Source organism: Bombina bombina, chromosome 8 (genome assembly GCF_027579735.1).
Source record: "Bombina bombina isolate aBomBom1 chromosome 8, aBomBom1.pri, whole genome shotgun sequence".
Classification (NCBI taxonomy): Eukaryota; Metazoa; Chordata; class Amphibia; order Anura; family Bombinatoridae; genus Bombina; species Bombina bombina.
In genome coordinates, this window is record NC_069506.1 from 57,347,945 (window position 1) to 57,366,037 (window position 18,093).

An 18,093-nucleotide genomic window follows, 5' to 3' on the forward strand; every position below is an offset into this window, starting at 1 on the left:
TATAAATATTCTTATGCATATATATTTAACATTTGCTGCCCATCACTGTGCAACTTACCCCCTTCGCTGCACCATGACGTGTCTCGCATTGCGCTCAACTTGTAATACCAGCGCACATTTGCTTGCGTTGGTATTAATAAGTGGAGCGCAAATATCGCTTTCATGATATTTTGTTCTCCACTTGTAATCTAGCATATAATGTCTTTCCAAGGATTTATACAGAGGTTGAATCGAGTTTATTTTTTGCTTCCATTTCAGTTTTTATACATTATAAAAACTTATTTGCCTTAGGACCAACTGAATACTTTTTCCATTTACTATTGGTCAGGTGGACATGATTCAGCAGACCTTGCTGTGAGTGGACAGCATATGCTGTCTGCATTTAACATTGCACAAGCATTGCACCAGCAATGCTCGTGCAATGCCGCTCCTGCTTGCTGGTAGTCAATCAGCCTTTAGCAGGGGCTGTCAATCATCCTGATCTCATTAGACCGCAGCTACTTAACAATCATTTAAGGTGAGCCTGAAATAAGGGGTCTCCGAAACAACAATTTCTGATAGGTAAACAGAGCCCTTTGTTTCCAAATCAAGTCCCATTTACGTAATTGCAATATGCTTATTTTTCCCCCCAAAATATAAAATCTTACATTTATTAGTGTTATACTTTTTTGCTATATAGTTTGCAATTCTTCAATGTTTTGCAAATCTTCTTTCTTAGCAATTATATCCTACTTTGACCTGATCACCTTAAACAGTTTAGTATTATTAACAACAACAGAGATTCTGATATCTACTCATTCCTCCAAGTAGATTGTAAAGGACATTAAAAAGAACTTGCCCCAATACTGATACTTTAATAGTTTTATTTGTTCTCAACACCATCAGGCCCATTTATCAAGCTCCGTACGGAGCTTGAAGGGCCGTGTTTCTGGCGAGTCTTCAGACTCGCCAGAAACACAAGTTATGAAGCAGCGGTCTAAAGACCGCTGCTCCATAACCCTGTCCGCCTGCTCTGAACAGGCGGACAGGAATCGCCGGACATCAACCCAATCGAATACGATCGGGTTGATTGACAGCTCCCTGCTGGCGGCCGATTGGCCGCGAGTCAGCAGGGGGCGGCGTTGCACCAGCAGCTCTTGTGAGCTGCTGGTGCAATGTTAAATGCGGAGAGCGTATTGCTCTCCGCATTTAGCGAGGTCTTGCAGACCTGATCCGCAGTGTCGGATCAGGTCCGCAAGCCCTTTGATAAATGGGCCTGCATGTGCTGAGTTTATCAAGTGCCAAGTGAACAAGGTTCACTGTCAAAACCTGTCCTCCCATGATCCCATGGTAACAGTTATCATTACATGAGCAACGGCACCTCCTACTCTTGTGTAACCAATCGTGCAAAAAAGAACAGGTCCTGTAAATCTTGCCTGAATGTCCTGATGAGGATAATTAAGTTCCACCACCCTGGACGTGGTATAGGTTAAAGGGACACTGAACCCAAATTTTTTCTTTTGTGATTCAGATAGAGCATGCAATTTTAAGCAACTTTCTAATTTACTCCTATTATCAAATTTTCTTCATTCTCTTGGTATCTTTATTTGAAAAGCAAGAATGTAAGTTTAGATGTCGACCCATTTTTAGTGAACAACCTGGGTTGTTCTAGCTGATTGGTGGATAAATTCACCCACCAATAAACAAGTGTTGTCCAGAGTACTAAACAAAAAATTGTCTGGCTCCTTAGCTTAGATGTCTTCTTTTTCAAATAAAGATTGCAAGAGAATGAAGGAAATTTGATAATAGGAGTTAATTAGAAAGTTGCTTACAATTGCATGCTCTATCTGAATCACAAAAGAAAAAAATTTGGTTCAGTGTCCCTTTAAGAAGCAGTTGATAAATGGAGGCCTATAATAGAAACCTCATATGCAATATAATTTCATTGTTTATTTTGTCTCCTTTTCCTGTAATTCCATTCTGAAATTGTGAGCTTTTTTTTTGCATATTCTTCTTTATAGTATTGTCTATTACATGCAGTTATATGAAAATGGGCGTATACTTTAATAAAGAGATCCAGAATTCCTAAGTGGTTAGGTCTGAGGATGTGCTAAAATGTTTTCGAGTTCTATTATAGAAATGATTGTTTTCATGATTCTGTTAACCATGAAACATACCTTTGAAGTTATATTATGCACATTAAAGGGACAGTATACACCATATATTTCATATAACTGCATGTAATAGACACAACTATATAAACAAGAATATGCACAGATACTGATATAAAAATCAAGTATAAAACCGTTTAAAAATGTACTTAGAAACTCCTAGTTTAGCACAGTTGATGAGGTTAGGCTGGGACACCCACTGAAAGGGTCTGTAAAATCAGGTAGAGCAAACACTCCCCCCTCCCCCTTTCCCTGCATATGAAAAGACCCTTGAGACAAACAGGAGCAGCAGGAGTCCTGTAGACCTGGGTCTACATCTGATACTTTGGGGCTTGGTTAGTAATCTGGCAAAAACACTCCCAGATAGGCTGTATAAATGGATCATCTAAAAAACATTTATGCAAAGAAAAATCTAGTGTACAATGTCCCTTTAAGTTTGACATTGGGGGATCATTTTTTTTTTTCAGACCAACTATACCCTGTGTCCAGAAATAGGTGAATTGTATTTTAAGCCATGCAACACTTTATTTGCAAACAGTTCTACTGTTCAAAAAACAAAACACTTCTGAAGGCAATTGACTGTTCCATAACCTACTCATATATCTCACAGCAAAAAGGGTGTACTTAATTATTATTATTATTATTATTTTTTAAAATTTAAATTAATTAAAAATATATTCTCCCAAGTATTGATAATATGTAATAGCTTGTATACAACGTAAAGATGAAATTTGCACTTGAAGGCACATTAAACCCTTCTTGATTTTGGATAAAGATTGTTTTTTTTTTGTCCCACGCTCCCTAGAGTGGAAAAAAGTAAAATTTGTAACTTAGGTTTTGAAATGCTATGCATGCCTAAAACAGCTGTCTGTTGTGTGTTTTTGTATGCCATAATATTGTATAATGACTTAAATGACGTAAATTTACCTTGAGATTTCTATATAAAATGTTTAGTTATTTATAATGAGACAAATTTGCACTATACATCCATTATTTATTTTGCCCCCTTTTTTATATATATATTCTTTTTATTATTAGTTGAACATAAATAATACATCAATGCATAGCAGAGTCAGAAAGCAAGTAAAAGAAACAAAAGAACAAAGAAATACAATCTCTACGGTAAAAAAAACGTAGTCACTTTAACATAAGAATAACCATAGAGAGGCAAAAAAAAGAACATTTCATTTATCTCATATCTTGCGCAATAACTATCAATTTTTTTTTATTATAAACAGCAAACAAAACAAAACAAAAAATTAATAAAAAAAATAAATTAATGGTAATGGTAATGGTTAATCATTTCATTAAGTTATGTTACTTCACGTCAGTAGAGAGTTTCCTCCCAGGCCATTTAAAGGGACAGTTTACACCAGAATTTTTATTGTTTTAAAAGATAGATAATCCCTTTATTACCCATTCCCCAGTTTTGCATAACCAACACAGTTAGATTAATATACTTTTATCTCTGTGATTACCTTGTATCTAAGCATCTGCAAACTGCCCCTTTATTTCAGTTCTTTTGACAGACTTGCAGTTTAGCCAATCAGTGCTGGCTCCCAGATAACTTCACGTGCATGAGCACAGTGTTATCTATATGAAACACATCACCTAACACCATCTAGTGGTGAAAAACTGTTCAAATGCATTCTGAAAAGAGGTGGCCTTCAAGGTCTAAGAAATTAGCATATGAACCTCCTAGGTTAAGCTTTCAGCTAAGGATACCAAGAGAACAAAGCAAAATTGGTGATAAAAGTAAATTGGAAAATTGTTTAAAATTACATGCCCTATCTGAATCATGAAAGTTTATTTTGGACTAGACTGTCCCTTTAAGCATTGCAACACTAACTGGGATTCAAGACGTCCGCAGGTAGTAGATATCCAGCTTTAACAAAATGTTTCAGAAACTTTAATTGCATATCCAACGATTGAGATCTAATGAATGATATCTGACCATTTGGAAAAAAAAAAAACTCTGAACTGTCTCTCACTGTTTGGCTTAACATTCAGCTGTTCTATGATTAGCTGTAAAATAATTTTTTGGCCAAATTCCGCTATACCTGGATAATTTTTGGCTTTCCATATTGTAAAATGAAAGTTCTGGCAATCTGTATTGCCGTAATAATTACAAGGAATTCTTCCTTTGCGTATTTAGAATTTTTTTTTTAAAAAGATACTCACAGGGGAAAGGGTTACAGGCTGTCTCAAAAATGTATTAAGCCAAAACGCAACCTTTTTCAAGAACTGCCCGATCTTCAGGTAATACCAGAAACAATGGAGAATATCTGCTTGAGGAGCGAAAAAAGAAAAGCAGCTCCCCTGAGTCCTCTTATCCCATTTGGCGAGTAGTCTAGGGGTAATATATGCCATATTTATCAGATAACTATACGTTTCTTTCTAGGACGTGTACTGAAAACCCCCTATCTCCACACTTTGTATAATGTTTTGCGCTACTAATCCTAGGAAGATTTTTTGCCACTTATTAGTAAGGATATCTACATGTATTTTACCATGGCCTTTTATAATCATTTTATACCAGATCAATATAGAGTGATAGCCAGCTTGATAAATTTGTATGCCACTGTCTATTATCCCGAGGTTTCATCTACCGAGTTGATTTAGTGTTAGGTGGTTAAAAAATTGTGCTCTCTAGGGAGATAAATGCCCCCCTTTTCATAAGATTTTGTTTTGAAAGTTGAGCAGTTTTCAAATACATCCTGCTGTCTTCTAAAGGCTAACTCTGCTACATATATGTCCCTAATGGGCTTTAACAGATAACAACTGCAAAACAATGTTATTTAAACTAACATTATGTCAGTGGCTCACCACACGAAAGCCCAATTTGGTTCCTCCAAATAAGGCCAGTGGTGCATTGAGTTTGGCTATAGAATAATTATTATTGTAAAAAGAATGACAATTTGTTTTAAAAATGTTGGGACTTGGCTGATATATTATTCTATAGCAACACAACAGAATTGTCTTGTAAGAACAAACTGTCCCTTTAAGGCCAAACTGGGAGACCTATTATGTTTAAACTGAATGTATATTGTTTATATTTAACACCATGCCAGCACTTACTAATTTTACATGATACATTGTTAAAAGTGTTTATTTATACCCAATACTATACAAATACTTATTAATCATGCCCAATGATATGTCAACATTTATTATATATACCGATTGGTCTTGCTTCGTTTTCTCTCTGCCGGCTATGGAGAACTATTTAAAGGGATAGTAAACACCAAAATGTTTATTGTTTAAAAAGATAGATAATCCCTTTATTTACCATACCCCAGTTTTGCATAACCAACACGGTTATATTAATATGCTTTTAACTTCTGTGATTACCTTGTATCTAAGCATCTTCTGATAGCCTTCTGATCACATGACTTTTTATTTTTTATCTATTGACTTGCATTTAGTACTGTGTTGTGCTAACTCTTAAATAACTCCTCGAGTGTGATCACAATGTTATCTATAAGACCCACATGAACTAGCAGTCTCCTGTGGTGAAAAGCAAATAAAAAAGCATGTGATAAGTGGTGGCCTTCAAGGGCTTAGAAATAAGCATATGAGCCTACATAGGTTTAGCTTTCAACTAACAATAACAAGAGAACCAAGCACATTTGATGATAAAGTAAATTGGAACATTGTTTAAAATTGCATGCCCTATCTGAATAATAAACGTTTAATTTTGACTAGACAGTCCCTTTAAGGCAATTAGTGTTGACTCTTAACTCCACGTGCGTGGGCACAATGTTATTTATATGAAACACATAAACTAATGCCCTCTAGCGTTGAAAAACTGTCAAATGCATTCAGATAAGAGGCGGCCTTCAAAGGCTTAAAAATTAGCATATGAGCCTACCTAGGTTTAGCTTTCAACAAATAATACCAAGAGAACAAAGCAAATTTGATGCTAAAAGTAAATTAGAAAGTTGTTTAAAATGACATGCCCTATCTGAATCATGAAAGTTTAATTTGGACTTTACTATCCCTTTACACATTTAGTAAACAGGGATTTGGTGGTTTGCATGTTTAAGAGTTTGAGTTGGTAGAAGCTAGATTTCCCTGTAATGTGAGGTAACTTATTCAAATTAACTTTGTGTTAGATGTCCAAAGGGTTAAATGTGTGATTTAGTAAATGGATTGCAGCTAAATAAGGAGTTGACATTTTATTAACCAAAATGTAGTATCCATGTTTAAACCAATTAAGACACATTTGATGTAAAACAAACATTTTTATTTACTTTCAGATAAAAAAAATAATATAATATGATTTTAGGCTTTACAAGAAACTGTAGCACACACAGTAAGATTGTGTTATACAACTGCAACAGTGAAATACATTACATAATACTTTTTTATAAAAAAAATACAAATCCTGTAAAAAGAACATAGACATTTTTGTGTCTCAAAGTCTGATTTTTCCTTCAAGTAATGAAGGGAATGAATTATACATTTTAATAGCTCATTGAGATTGATATAGTATTACAAATTTAAAACAAGTTTTACTTTTAAGTACAAAATGTACAAATAAAGCACAAATATTGTGCAACATAACTGGGAAAATCAATTCCCATTTGTGTCTAATTTTAATATAAAAAATAACCTTTGATACGAACAAAGATAAACCCTGAGGCATATATATATATATATATATATATATATATATATATATATATATATATATATATATATATATATATATATATTATACTTTATTTATGAAATGCCAACATATTCCACAGCGCTGTCTATGGGTACAATTAATTTAAATAAAACAATGTTATAAATCTTGTAAGAGATAACACAAAATTTGACACATACAGGAGGAATTGAGGGCCCTATTCCCGTGGGAACTTACAATTAAGCCATTAAATTCCAGTGTATGGAACACACAAAGTAGACTTGACATAAGGCTACTGCCTATTAATACCTTATATTGAGGACATCTCTATACAGATATTTTGGCTGATACAACTGCACATATCCTTCTTGGAAGGTAAAATATATCACAAAGAACCACCAGCTTATCACCTGGTGATCTTTCTATAGAATAGCATGGCTACACACAATGTAATCATACAGAAAACAGAACAAAATATAAGAAATATTCTTTGCTAACATAGATTGCAATATGCAATAAACTCATGATCTAATGATTAGATGTACAGAGCTCCCCCTTCAGGGGATACTTATCTCACAAATGTAAGATTTGAATACAGTCCTTGTTTTGAGAAAAAACAGTAAACTCCATTGTCCCCCAGGAAACGTCTCTCAACTACCAGGGTCTCCATACAGCTTTGGTGCCCTTTAGATTTTGTGTGATGTTAGGGTCACAGGAGGGCAATACTGGGGCATGTGTCACTTCTAGAGCACAGTGAGGTCCCTGGATATGATGCAGCAGGTTCACCTGAGCTTCTGACTGTGGCTGCAGGGAGAGGAAGTGCAGAGATTCCTGGAGACATCTAGAGTGACCTTCTCTGTAGGACAGGCTGGGTGATGGTGCTGCTATAAATGAAAAACAAATTGATTAGCACTCAGCAATGTAATTTGACTTTTGACAAAGAGCAGTTTTCTGTTTAAGAAACAAAAAAAAAAAGATACTTACATTTAGCAGCCAGATGCTGTTGCAGGAAGCTCACAGTCATCTCCAGGATATCAGCCTTCTCTGGTTTGGATGGAAGTTGCTGTTTCTTGAAGTCTTTCTCCAGCAATATCCTGAGCTGCTCAATGCTGCTGTTAATACGATCTCTCCTCATCTTCTCAATCACTGGCTTCCTTAGCTGGAGAGAAAACACAAGCATATGAGAATACAAGAATGTTTCAGAATACAAAGAATGTGTAAAGAATATATAAGTGTATGTAAAGGCACTAAAATGTTTATATAACAAAAAATAAAAAAAAATAATGGAAGCTATATAAAGACTATGTACACGCAGTTAATTTGAATATATATATATATATATATATATATATATAATGTATATATTTATATCAGTTAAAACACACACACACATATATATATATATAAAATCATAACTACCTTTCTCAGTTCTTTCCCTGCTCTGTTAGTGTCCGAGCTGTGCATGGAAATGATAGAAGGAGCCATCCTGCCCAGTTAGTGCACTCCAGCTGCTTTGTTAGATGTGTTCTCTTCAGATGCAAAAGATAATCAACCAGTACAGCAAACGCTCCCTCTATATAGTGCTCTTGTGCATAATTAGGTGTGAGTAGCTGGCTGTGCAGAGGTTCCCACACTCAGCAGCCAATCACAGCCCAGCAGGGACAATAGAAGTGTGTCCCATTATATGGTGACGGGAGACAGGGGCATCTGGAGCCTGTAACACAAGACAGCAATACAGATGGGTGAGGGAAGGCTTGAAATTGTGGGAATATTAGATTATACTTCAGTCTCCCACCAGCAATAAACTGTATAGTTCCATGAGTTTCTTCAGAATGTTTCATTTTTTGTCATTTGTACTAAGCAGGGATAATAATGTTTAATTTCCCAAATTAATAAAACCTAATTCATCTGACACTACATATTGCTTTATATATATATATATATATATATATATATATATATATATATATATATATATATATATATATATATATATATATATATATATATATATATAATGAAAATATAATTATTATTATACATGTTTAATTAACATGACCATGACATTGATTACATTTTGTCAAAAGTTGTCAGGACATATGTCATCTGTACTTTCTGTGAAAGTAACACTATTTTCAAGAGTATTTTACAGCAAAAGCAGGCAAAATGTGTATATTGCAATGTTGTTTTATTTTCCTTCATTACAAACTTTACAGGGAGGTTGAATAATGTATTTAATATCTAATCACACAAAACACAATGTAATACATATTGTATTTACAGTAAATAGCATTATAATGTAGACATCTATGTTTCTTTTATGGAAAATCCCAAAAAGGTCTTTGATGAATGCTTCTAATGACATGCGGTGGGGAAGTGTGCTTAGCACACCAGTGTTAACCTGTTAGTTCTGTTATCAAAGAGCAAGAGAGCTGTGTGTGTGGAGTTGGTGCATGAACACATCTGATAGACTTGTACAACACTAAATTAAAATGCATATACACAGTTTATATAGTTAAGCCACCAGTTCTTTCTGTCAGGCCTGAATACCTTTCAGTTCCTTAAAATAAAAGATGCTGGGCATACAGCAGCAGTCTTCGTTGGGTAACCCTATAGGATTATGCTAAAGTTAATAGATCCCCCTTGGGAAAAAAAAGTACTCTATAAAGGGACACTGAACCCAAATTTATTTCTTTCGTGATTCAGATAGAGCATGCAATATTAAACAACTTTCTACTTTACTCCTATTATCAAATTTTCTTTTTTCTCTTGCTATGTTTATTTGAAAAATAAGGCATCTATGCTTTTTTTCTTGGTTCAGAACTCTGGACAGCACTTTCTTACTGGTGGATGAATTTATCCACCAATCAGCAAGGACAACACAGGTTGTTCACCAAAAATGGGCCGGCATCTAAACTTACATTCTTGCATTTCAAATAAAGATAACAAGAGAATAAAGAAAATTTGATAATAGGAGTAAATTAGAAAGTTGCTTAAAATTTCATGCTCTATCTGAATCACGAAAGAAAAAATTTGGGTTCAGTGTCCCTTAAGTAAGATTTATTCTGCTCTCCAGAGAAACTAATATTGTTTAACCGCAATTGAGGTAAATACCCTGCCACAGTAAATTAACATTGTGATACTTTTGAAAAATGTTTTAACTAATAAGACCTTTTTTGCTTGCAAATGTTTTTTCAATAGCCTTATTTGAAGAAGCCAATATGAATGTGTTATTGAAGCATACAGTTATACAAGGCATAGCCAGCAAGTTAACTATTGCTTTTTTTTTCCTTATTATTTTTAGTAAGCACTTTATTATAATTATAAATAGTAGGCACAGCTTGTTCGGAATGTTTAGAAAACAAGTAAAAATCAACAAACAAATCACAAAATTTTGGATAATTATACATTTAGAGCCAAATTAGGAGTGGAGCGCTAACAGTTATGCGCAAGCGAAAAGGGATTTATTGAGGGTGTTTGCGCACCTCTGGTTTTTCACTTGTATTACAAGTTGAAAGTAAAATCGATCGTTTGAGTGCAATTGAAGTTAAAGGGACACTATACCCAAACATTTTCTTTCATGATTAAGGTAGAGAATATAATTTTAAACAACATTCCAATTTACTTCTATTACCTAATTTGCTTTATTCTTTAGATATACTTTAATGAAGAAATAGCAATGCACACGGTGAACCAATCACAGGAGGCATGTATGTGCAGCTACCAATCAGCAGCTACTAAGCATATCTAGATATGCTTTTCAGCAAAGAATATAAAGAGAATGAAGCAAAATAGATAATAGAAGTAAATTAGAAAGTTGTTTATAATTGTATGCTCTTTCTAAATCATGAAATAAAAAATTTGGGTTTCATGTCCCTTTAATGCGCGTCGGGTTTAGCACGACCTTGGAACTCTGGTGAACTATTTTGCAAAACAAAGAAAGTGTCAAAAAATACATTAAAAAATACATTACAAAGTACAGTTACACTCATAATAACACCATCTTATAAAAATTATTAAAAACAATTTTGCACAAAAAAGTTATAAGGGCTCAAATATTATATGAGGTCTTAGGTATTAGAAAAAAGGCAGGTACATACATATACATGTCTAAAGATGTGTATGTATTTATATATATATTTATGTGTGTACAGATGTATTTATGTATTTATATGTGTATTTATGTATTTACAGACATATATACACATATAAATACATAAATACATATGTACACATATATAGACAAATATATGAGTGAATTTGAGCCTTTTGCTGTTAAGTAAATGAAAACATGTAAAATAAACTGTGCAATATTCATTTTTAATAATGTGTTATACTGTATATTTACTGTAAATATTTCACATTCCAATGTTCTGCACATAGGGGAATATATTCTATGGGGCCGAATTATTAAGCTCCGAAAGGAGCTTGATGCCCCTGTTTCCGCGCAAGCTTTCAGACTCGCCAGAAACAGCAGTTATAAAGCAGCGGTCTAAAGATCGCTGCTCCATACCTGATCCACTGCCTCTGAGGCTGCGGTCGGTAATCTGCCCGATCCTATACGATTAGGCTGATTGACACCTCCTGCTAGCCAATAGGCCGCAAATCTGCAGGGGGCGGCATTGCACAAGCAGTTCTGGTGAACTGCTTGTGCAATGTTAAATTCAGCGATGTCTGTCGGACATGATACGCTACAGCGTATCATGTCGGACAGACATTGATAAATCGGCACCTATGTATTTATAAATAGATATTCCTATATATATCTATATATATATATATATCTATACCTTTATATAATCATGTGTATATATATATATATATATATTTATAGGTATAAATATATATTTATGCAAATATAGATATATGCATATATGAATACAACGAACATATACTGCTATGTGAAAAACATTGTAATGTGAAATATTTAAATTTTCATGTCGAATAAGCGCACTTGAGAATTTGCGATCATGTTTGCGCATGTGCAGGGTGTTTTTTAACCACTTTTTCACACGTCAGGTTAGCGCACGAGCAAAAATAGTTTACTTTCAACTTGTAATATGAATGCTACCCAATGAGTGCAAAAACCCTATTTCGAGCAGAGTTTATGCTCAAGCGGGAGCGTTAAATATGCTCCACCTGTAATCTTGCCCTTAATACAAATTTCAATACAAATTTACAGTATAAGTGATATATGAAATCTACTTTTGCAAACTATATTTGCTTTCCGTTTCTTTAACTGATAATCTCGGCTGAGGCCAATTATGGACATATATGTGGCAGGGTTGGACTTGTGAAGCCCCTTTTAGTTTTCAGAATTGGAAAATACTTAATTTTAGACTTGGATAGCAGGAAAAGGGGGGAATTATACATAATATTTAATTCTGCACAATAAAACAACTTTGCAATGTACTTTATTTTGTTTGATGTTTTAAAGTTCAAGTCTGAAAATTAAGACTTTGCTGACTACATCACAACATATAAAAATAAGTGTCTTGTGTGTGTGTGAAAATTGTATTGCTGCATGCATTATTAAAACATCAGTGGCCCAAATGCATTAAATTTGATAAAATATTGCAGCATTAGCTACTAAAAATGTCCCTTCCCCCCATACATAACGTGTGTGCTGAGTGTTAGTCTAATTCCCACAGTCAGGAATACTATAGGACAATAGGAGTGTGTCCCACTGAGCTGTGTGACAGGACCATGGAACAGCTGGAGAGATTGTGCCTCATTGTAGATATTCAAAGGTCAAATGAGACAAGTCTGTACACTGCAGGCGCATACGCTGATGTTGGTGGTTACTGTATTATACAATTAGACACTGAGAACTGTCCTGTTTTCTGCTAGCTGACAATTACTTGTGATTATTTTAAGGATCTGGATATATTATATGGGGTCTAGTCATAACATGCACAAACTATAAACAGAGTTTAGTAAAAAAAAAGCCAACTTGGAAAAAAGTTAATTTAGTAAATGTGGGTTAGTTGTAAAGTGACACTTTAAAACCAACTTTAATATTTCAATTTGGTTTAAATGTGTTAAAAAAACATATTCAAATTGCTATTGAAGTATAGAAAGATAACTATCCAAAACCAAGCTACAACCAACTTAAAAAGGGTTATTTTATTGTTGCACTATTGTTTGCATTTAACTATTTAACCTTTGCAAACTGATTAAACACATAGTTAAAGTCAGCTCCAGGGCAGTAATCTGGGAGCTGGTTAAACACATGTGGTGTGCCAATGAAAAGAGACATACAAGTGGTGCTCTATTTTTTTCCCGTTCACTCGCTAAACTGCACTCAAAGTAAAAATTGTACTGCGGTCACATTAGCACATGGGTTACAAGATGAAAGTAAAAAGTTAGCACACCAACGAAAGACTGAGGCACGCTAACTTCAGTACATCAGATACCTGCGCGGGCAGGGGGCGGGATTGCACGCAAGCACAAAATTGCGCTTGTGTGCAATGGCGATTACCTGCGGGTAATTTCGCCCTGCCACAGGCGAGCTGAGGCGTACAGGGGCACGTATACGTACAACTGTCTGCCTCCACTTTGATAAATCTAGCCCTAAGAATACTTAAAGTGAATGTAAACTTTTATGAATCAGTGTCCAGTTTTAAAAAATACTATTAAAAACGGGCACTTTCATTCATGAAACTTTATATACTGCAGCAGTTTTTTAAAAATACTTACCTTTTTCTGCAGCAAAGTCGGATCCTCAATCCCCTGCCCACTTCTCATGCTGTACTTAGTACAGCAATAACGAAACCAATCACCGCGTGGCCTCACGAGACAGACACTCTGGTGTGCACGCCAATATTAGAGGAAGCCGATTTCATCATTGCTGACGTAAGTACAGAGGATCTGCGGGCAGGGGGATTCGTCGATCCGGCTTTGCTGCAGAAAAAGATATTTTTAAAAAAAACACTGCAATGTAAAGTTTCATGAATGAAAGTTTACAATTCCTATGTTCTTCACATAGAAGAAAATGTTATTTTCTGTGGTGGTACATAAACATGATATATATATTTTATAAATGAATTGGGATAGAATGATCAGACATATATGTTCCTGGGTAGCACAGAACCTATGTACCTGTATCATAAAGCCCACTCATACATATGGAAAGCTGATGGAGCGTTATATAAATGTTTACAATAAAAGAAGAACTGAAAAAGCTGGAGACACAAATAGCAAATCACAATATAATATTATATAATATATATCTCTGTGAATATCTGTTAACTACATTTATCACTACCACTTATGCTGGGATGCTACTCAATGTATCTACCCCTAGTTTTGCAAGTTACAAATCATTTATTAAAATGGGGTTCCTGGAGAACAAAATAATACAAATGATGCTTCATTTAAATAGCAATTTTCTCCCAAAAGTTTATCCCAGAAGAAGAGAGTTAACCAATCTAGACAGCAGGTCAATAAACCAATCACAGCAATGCCTAGCATACCTAGAACCTATATTCATAATGCAGGAACAGATACTGTAGCTGGTGTCACATTATAGTGTTTAAAACTGGACCATTTTAAGATAGGTGCCTTTTAACAGACCCCACACAAATTTCCTGTACTTTGATGCTGCAGCTAATGGGTTAACACTGTCATGTTAAGCACACTTTCACACCTATTTTCACTAGCAGCATTCATCAAAGGCACTTTTAGAACCCAACATAAAGGGTATACTTCACTGATGTCTGCAATTAAAATGTAATATACACACAAGCCTGATATTACATTACATTTTATATTTTAGAAAACCATGCATATGTCAAACCTGTTTGAATAATTTTATGCAACTATTTCAAAATCACCCATTTTGTAAACTTACATATATCAACTATTGGAAACAATTAAGATACAATCCTTTAATTATCAATTGGGTCTGTTAACACATACTAAGAAAATTATAGAGGGTTTTACAATTGATATTATATGCTTAGTTAGCAGAATAATTTGTTTCTAGTATTGATACAATTCAGATAGTAAATATAATGCAAAATAAAATAATCATATGAAGCTTCATACTAGTCAGATATAAAACAAAAGTAATGATTGCATTTTAATATAGTTGGCTCAGAAAGTACAATATATTATCATGTATCGCCCAGACATATTATTAGACCTATTGAATAATCATTTTCATCACTATATTGGGTTATAAATATATATGTCAATGGTAAATTGTAAGAATCAGTTACAAGCACTCAGAAGACTTTGAAATACAAGAAATAATATAACACCATTAGAGTGTTTAGTAAATAACATTATAATACAGACAATATTGTTGTTTTTTCTTTATGCTTGGTACCACAATGTTTTGTATAAAGTTGATTAAAGTGCATAAATGCTTTAGATCTTGTTGTATTTTTTTCCTTTATGGAGAATTTCAAAAGAGACTTTGATGAATGCTGCTAATGAGATGAGGTGTGAAAGTGTGCTTAACATTCTAGTCATAACATGTAAGTTGCATTTTCAAAGAGCAGGAGATTTGTATGTGATGTGAGAACAAAGTGACACTTGACACACTAGCACAATGCTGTTAGCAAAATATAGTGTAAGTGGTTATAGGCCAAAATTATGACTCAGATTAAAGGGAAATGAAACCCACTTTCGTTTTTCTTTCACTATTCAGATAAAGCAGGCAGCTCTATCTAACTTTCTAATTTACTTCTTTTATTATTTTTTCTTCGTTCTCTTGGTATCTTTATTTGAAAAAGCAGGAATGTAAGCTTAGGAGCCAGCCCATTTTTGGTTCAGCACTCTGGGTAGGCTATATCTTTTTTTAAAAAGCATTAAAAGCATTTTTGCTAATACATGTATATTACAAAAATGCTTCTATTTTAAACTGAAATGCACCCATGCAAGAAAAGCACGTGCAGAGAGTCCTGAAGGCATCTAGAGCGACATCTGTTGGACAATATGGATGATGGTGCTACTGTAAAAACATTTTTTAAAAAAATTAAGTAACAACTTATATTAAAAAAAAAAATGAAGAAGAGAAAACTATACAGAAACAAAAACTTCCACAAGAGACTTATATTTGGGTAGATAGTTGTTTCCATAGGAAACAGACAGTTATCTCTATCAGTAGGACTGGCTGGGTGATAGTGCTGCTATAAATGAAAAACAAATTACTTAGCATCTATCTATATCTATATCTATCTATCTATCTATCTATCTATCTGTCTATCTATCTGTCTATCTATCTGTCTGTCTATTTGTGCACAATAAATGAGTGAAGATCTGGTTGAGCAGAGGTTCCCAGAGTCAGACATTACAACCTCAGCAGGGACAATAGAAGTGTGTCCTATTATGTGGTGACATCTGGAGCTTGTAATCAAAGAGTACACTAAAAAAGGTAAGAACGTGGGAAAGTTACATTTAGTGAATCAGTCATTAACCCCTGCAGTGAGCACCAATTTACAGCATCAGCCAAGGACCATACCAGAAAATGCTGATAAAAAATCTGACCGCATAGATAGCAAGAAAATAAATACTATGCATGGCTTTCATAAGGACAATATCACAAATATATATGTCTAAAATTGCATGAATATCATTGTGTAAGGCACATTTTCCTTATGGATAAACATAATAAAATAAACACACAGCATTTACACAACATAATGCAATTTATTGTTTCCAAATTAAGTATAATTCATACGCTGACATCAGTGGAGCATTAAGGTTTTGTGTTGCCCCTAGGCACGCAAAATTCTGCTGCACCCCCCACCCTCACCTGTAACGTGACCTTTTTTTCCATGTTCATGTCCAAGTGCGTGTGTTTATAAGTTTGTGTATGTGTGTGTATGGTGTGTGTATGGTGTGGGTGTGTATGGTGAGTATGTGTGTGTTTATGGTGTGTGTGTGTGTGTGTAGAGTGCATGTGTAGTGCAGTGTGCATGTGTTGTGCACTGTGTATGCGTATGTAGTGTGTCTAGTGGGACTTAAAAAGTGCTGCCCCCACAAAATCTGCTGCCCTAGGCAAGTGCCTTGTTTGCCTAGGTCAAAATATTTCCCTGGCTGACAAGCTTACTCTTATTTGTGTCTGTCACACATTTGCTATGTATGAAATGTCTATCTGTCTGTCCGTCTATCTATCTCTGTCTGTCTGTCTGTCTATCTATCTTATTGAAACTAATTGTCCACGTCCTTTGGTGGATTCCAGAGGCCTGATTTTTTTGACCTGAGAAACACGTCCCCTCTTTTTACAATGTTTTACACTTTGCTGCGCCATTTCTGTGCCTAAATGGACAAGGAGTATCTGGCTTGCCTGGGTTTATCAGTCTGCTGGAGACTGGGAGGTTCCAGGCAGCATAATTAGCACTTGATAGTGCACGTTGACTGTTATCCCTTTTCACAGACTGTTCAAGGCCATTTTGGCACCCTTGTTTTTCTGTATGTTTTAGAAACTTCATCAGAAGGTGGGACTGTGACTTTGCTCAAGGAGCTGATTGGGCAAAAGAAAGACAGTCCATTGTGATCATCTTCTGACCTTCATACTTGGGACTTTTTTTGATTTGGTCATATTGTGAAATATATTATTCTTTGATTTATTATTATCACTTAGGTTTAATTTTTTTGTTCTATCTATCTATGTTTGTCTTACTAATATTACTTTTAAGATTACTAGTTATTAAAAAAAATTCTGATGTCTCTATTGGTTGGTATCCCTGTTATTTTTAGGAGACCCTTTAATATTTCAACCATGTTAATTAAGCCTATTGGGACACTTTATTATTTTTTATTAATAAAAACAAAAACAACAATAATAATAAATTATTATCATCTAAACATAAGAGGGCACTTACTCCCTAGAGAGCTTACAGTTTAAGCAGACAAAACATGTTATTAATGGTCATTATGTCACACTGTGCACAGTAGAACTGTGAGATTGATCTAGTCTATCAATTAACCTGGATATACACAGCCAGGTAGAAAATCATTTGACCCTTATTTAGGCCAAGTGTATTTTACCATTTAATTAAGTTAGTTGGTTATTATGAGCATCATTTCTTGGGGACAATTGTTTCTGTGTGGTAAGAAGACTGATTGCTAATGCATCAAAGGCAAATGTGATGCTGATGGGATGTTTGGTGCATTGCAATCAAATAACTGTCACTTACAGAACAGGGAATACAAAAAAAAAACAGAGGAGGTAACTGGGCAGATTTAGAGCTAGATTATTAATGTGATGCACTTGAAAGTAAACATGTTTGCTTTATTGAATTTAACACTTTAAAGGGACAGTCTAGGCCAAAATAAACTTTCATGATTCAGATAGAG

General features: G+C 34.5%; 1 protein-coding gene across 1 annotated transcript; it reads right to left on the bottom strand.

Annotated features, from left to right (window-relative positions):
* Nucleotides 1-6,867: 6,867 nt before the first annotated feature.
* Nucleotides 6,868-8,318, bottom strand: LOC128637987 (transcription factor HES-5-like). The gene is made up of 3 exons (XM_053689870.1): nucleotides 8,203-8,318; nucleotides 7,768-7,942; nucleotides 6,868-7,667 (listed from the first exon to the last, which is right to left on the bottom strand). Exons 1-3 carry the CDS (start codon nucleotides 8,266-8,268, stop codon nucleotides 7,438-7,440), a joined length of 471 nt encoding a protein of 156 aa, XP_053545845.1. The 5' UTR covers nucleotides 8,269-8,318; the 3' UTR covers nucleotides 6,868-7,437.
* Between the last annotated feature and the right edge of the window lie 9,775 nt (nucleotides 8,319-18,093).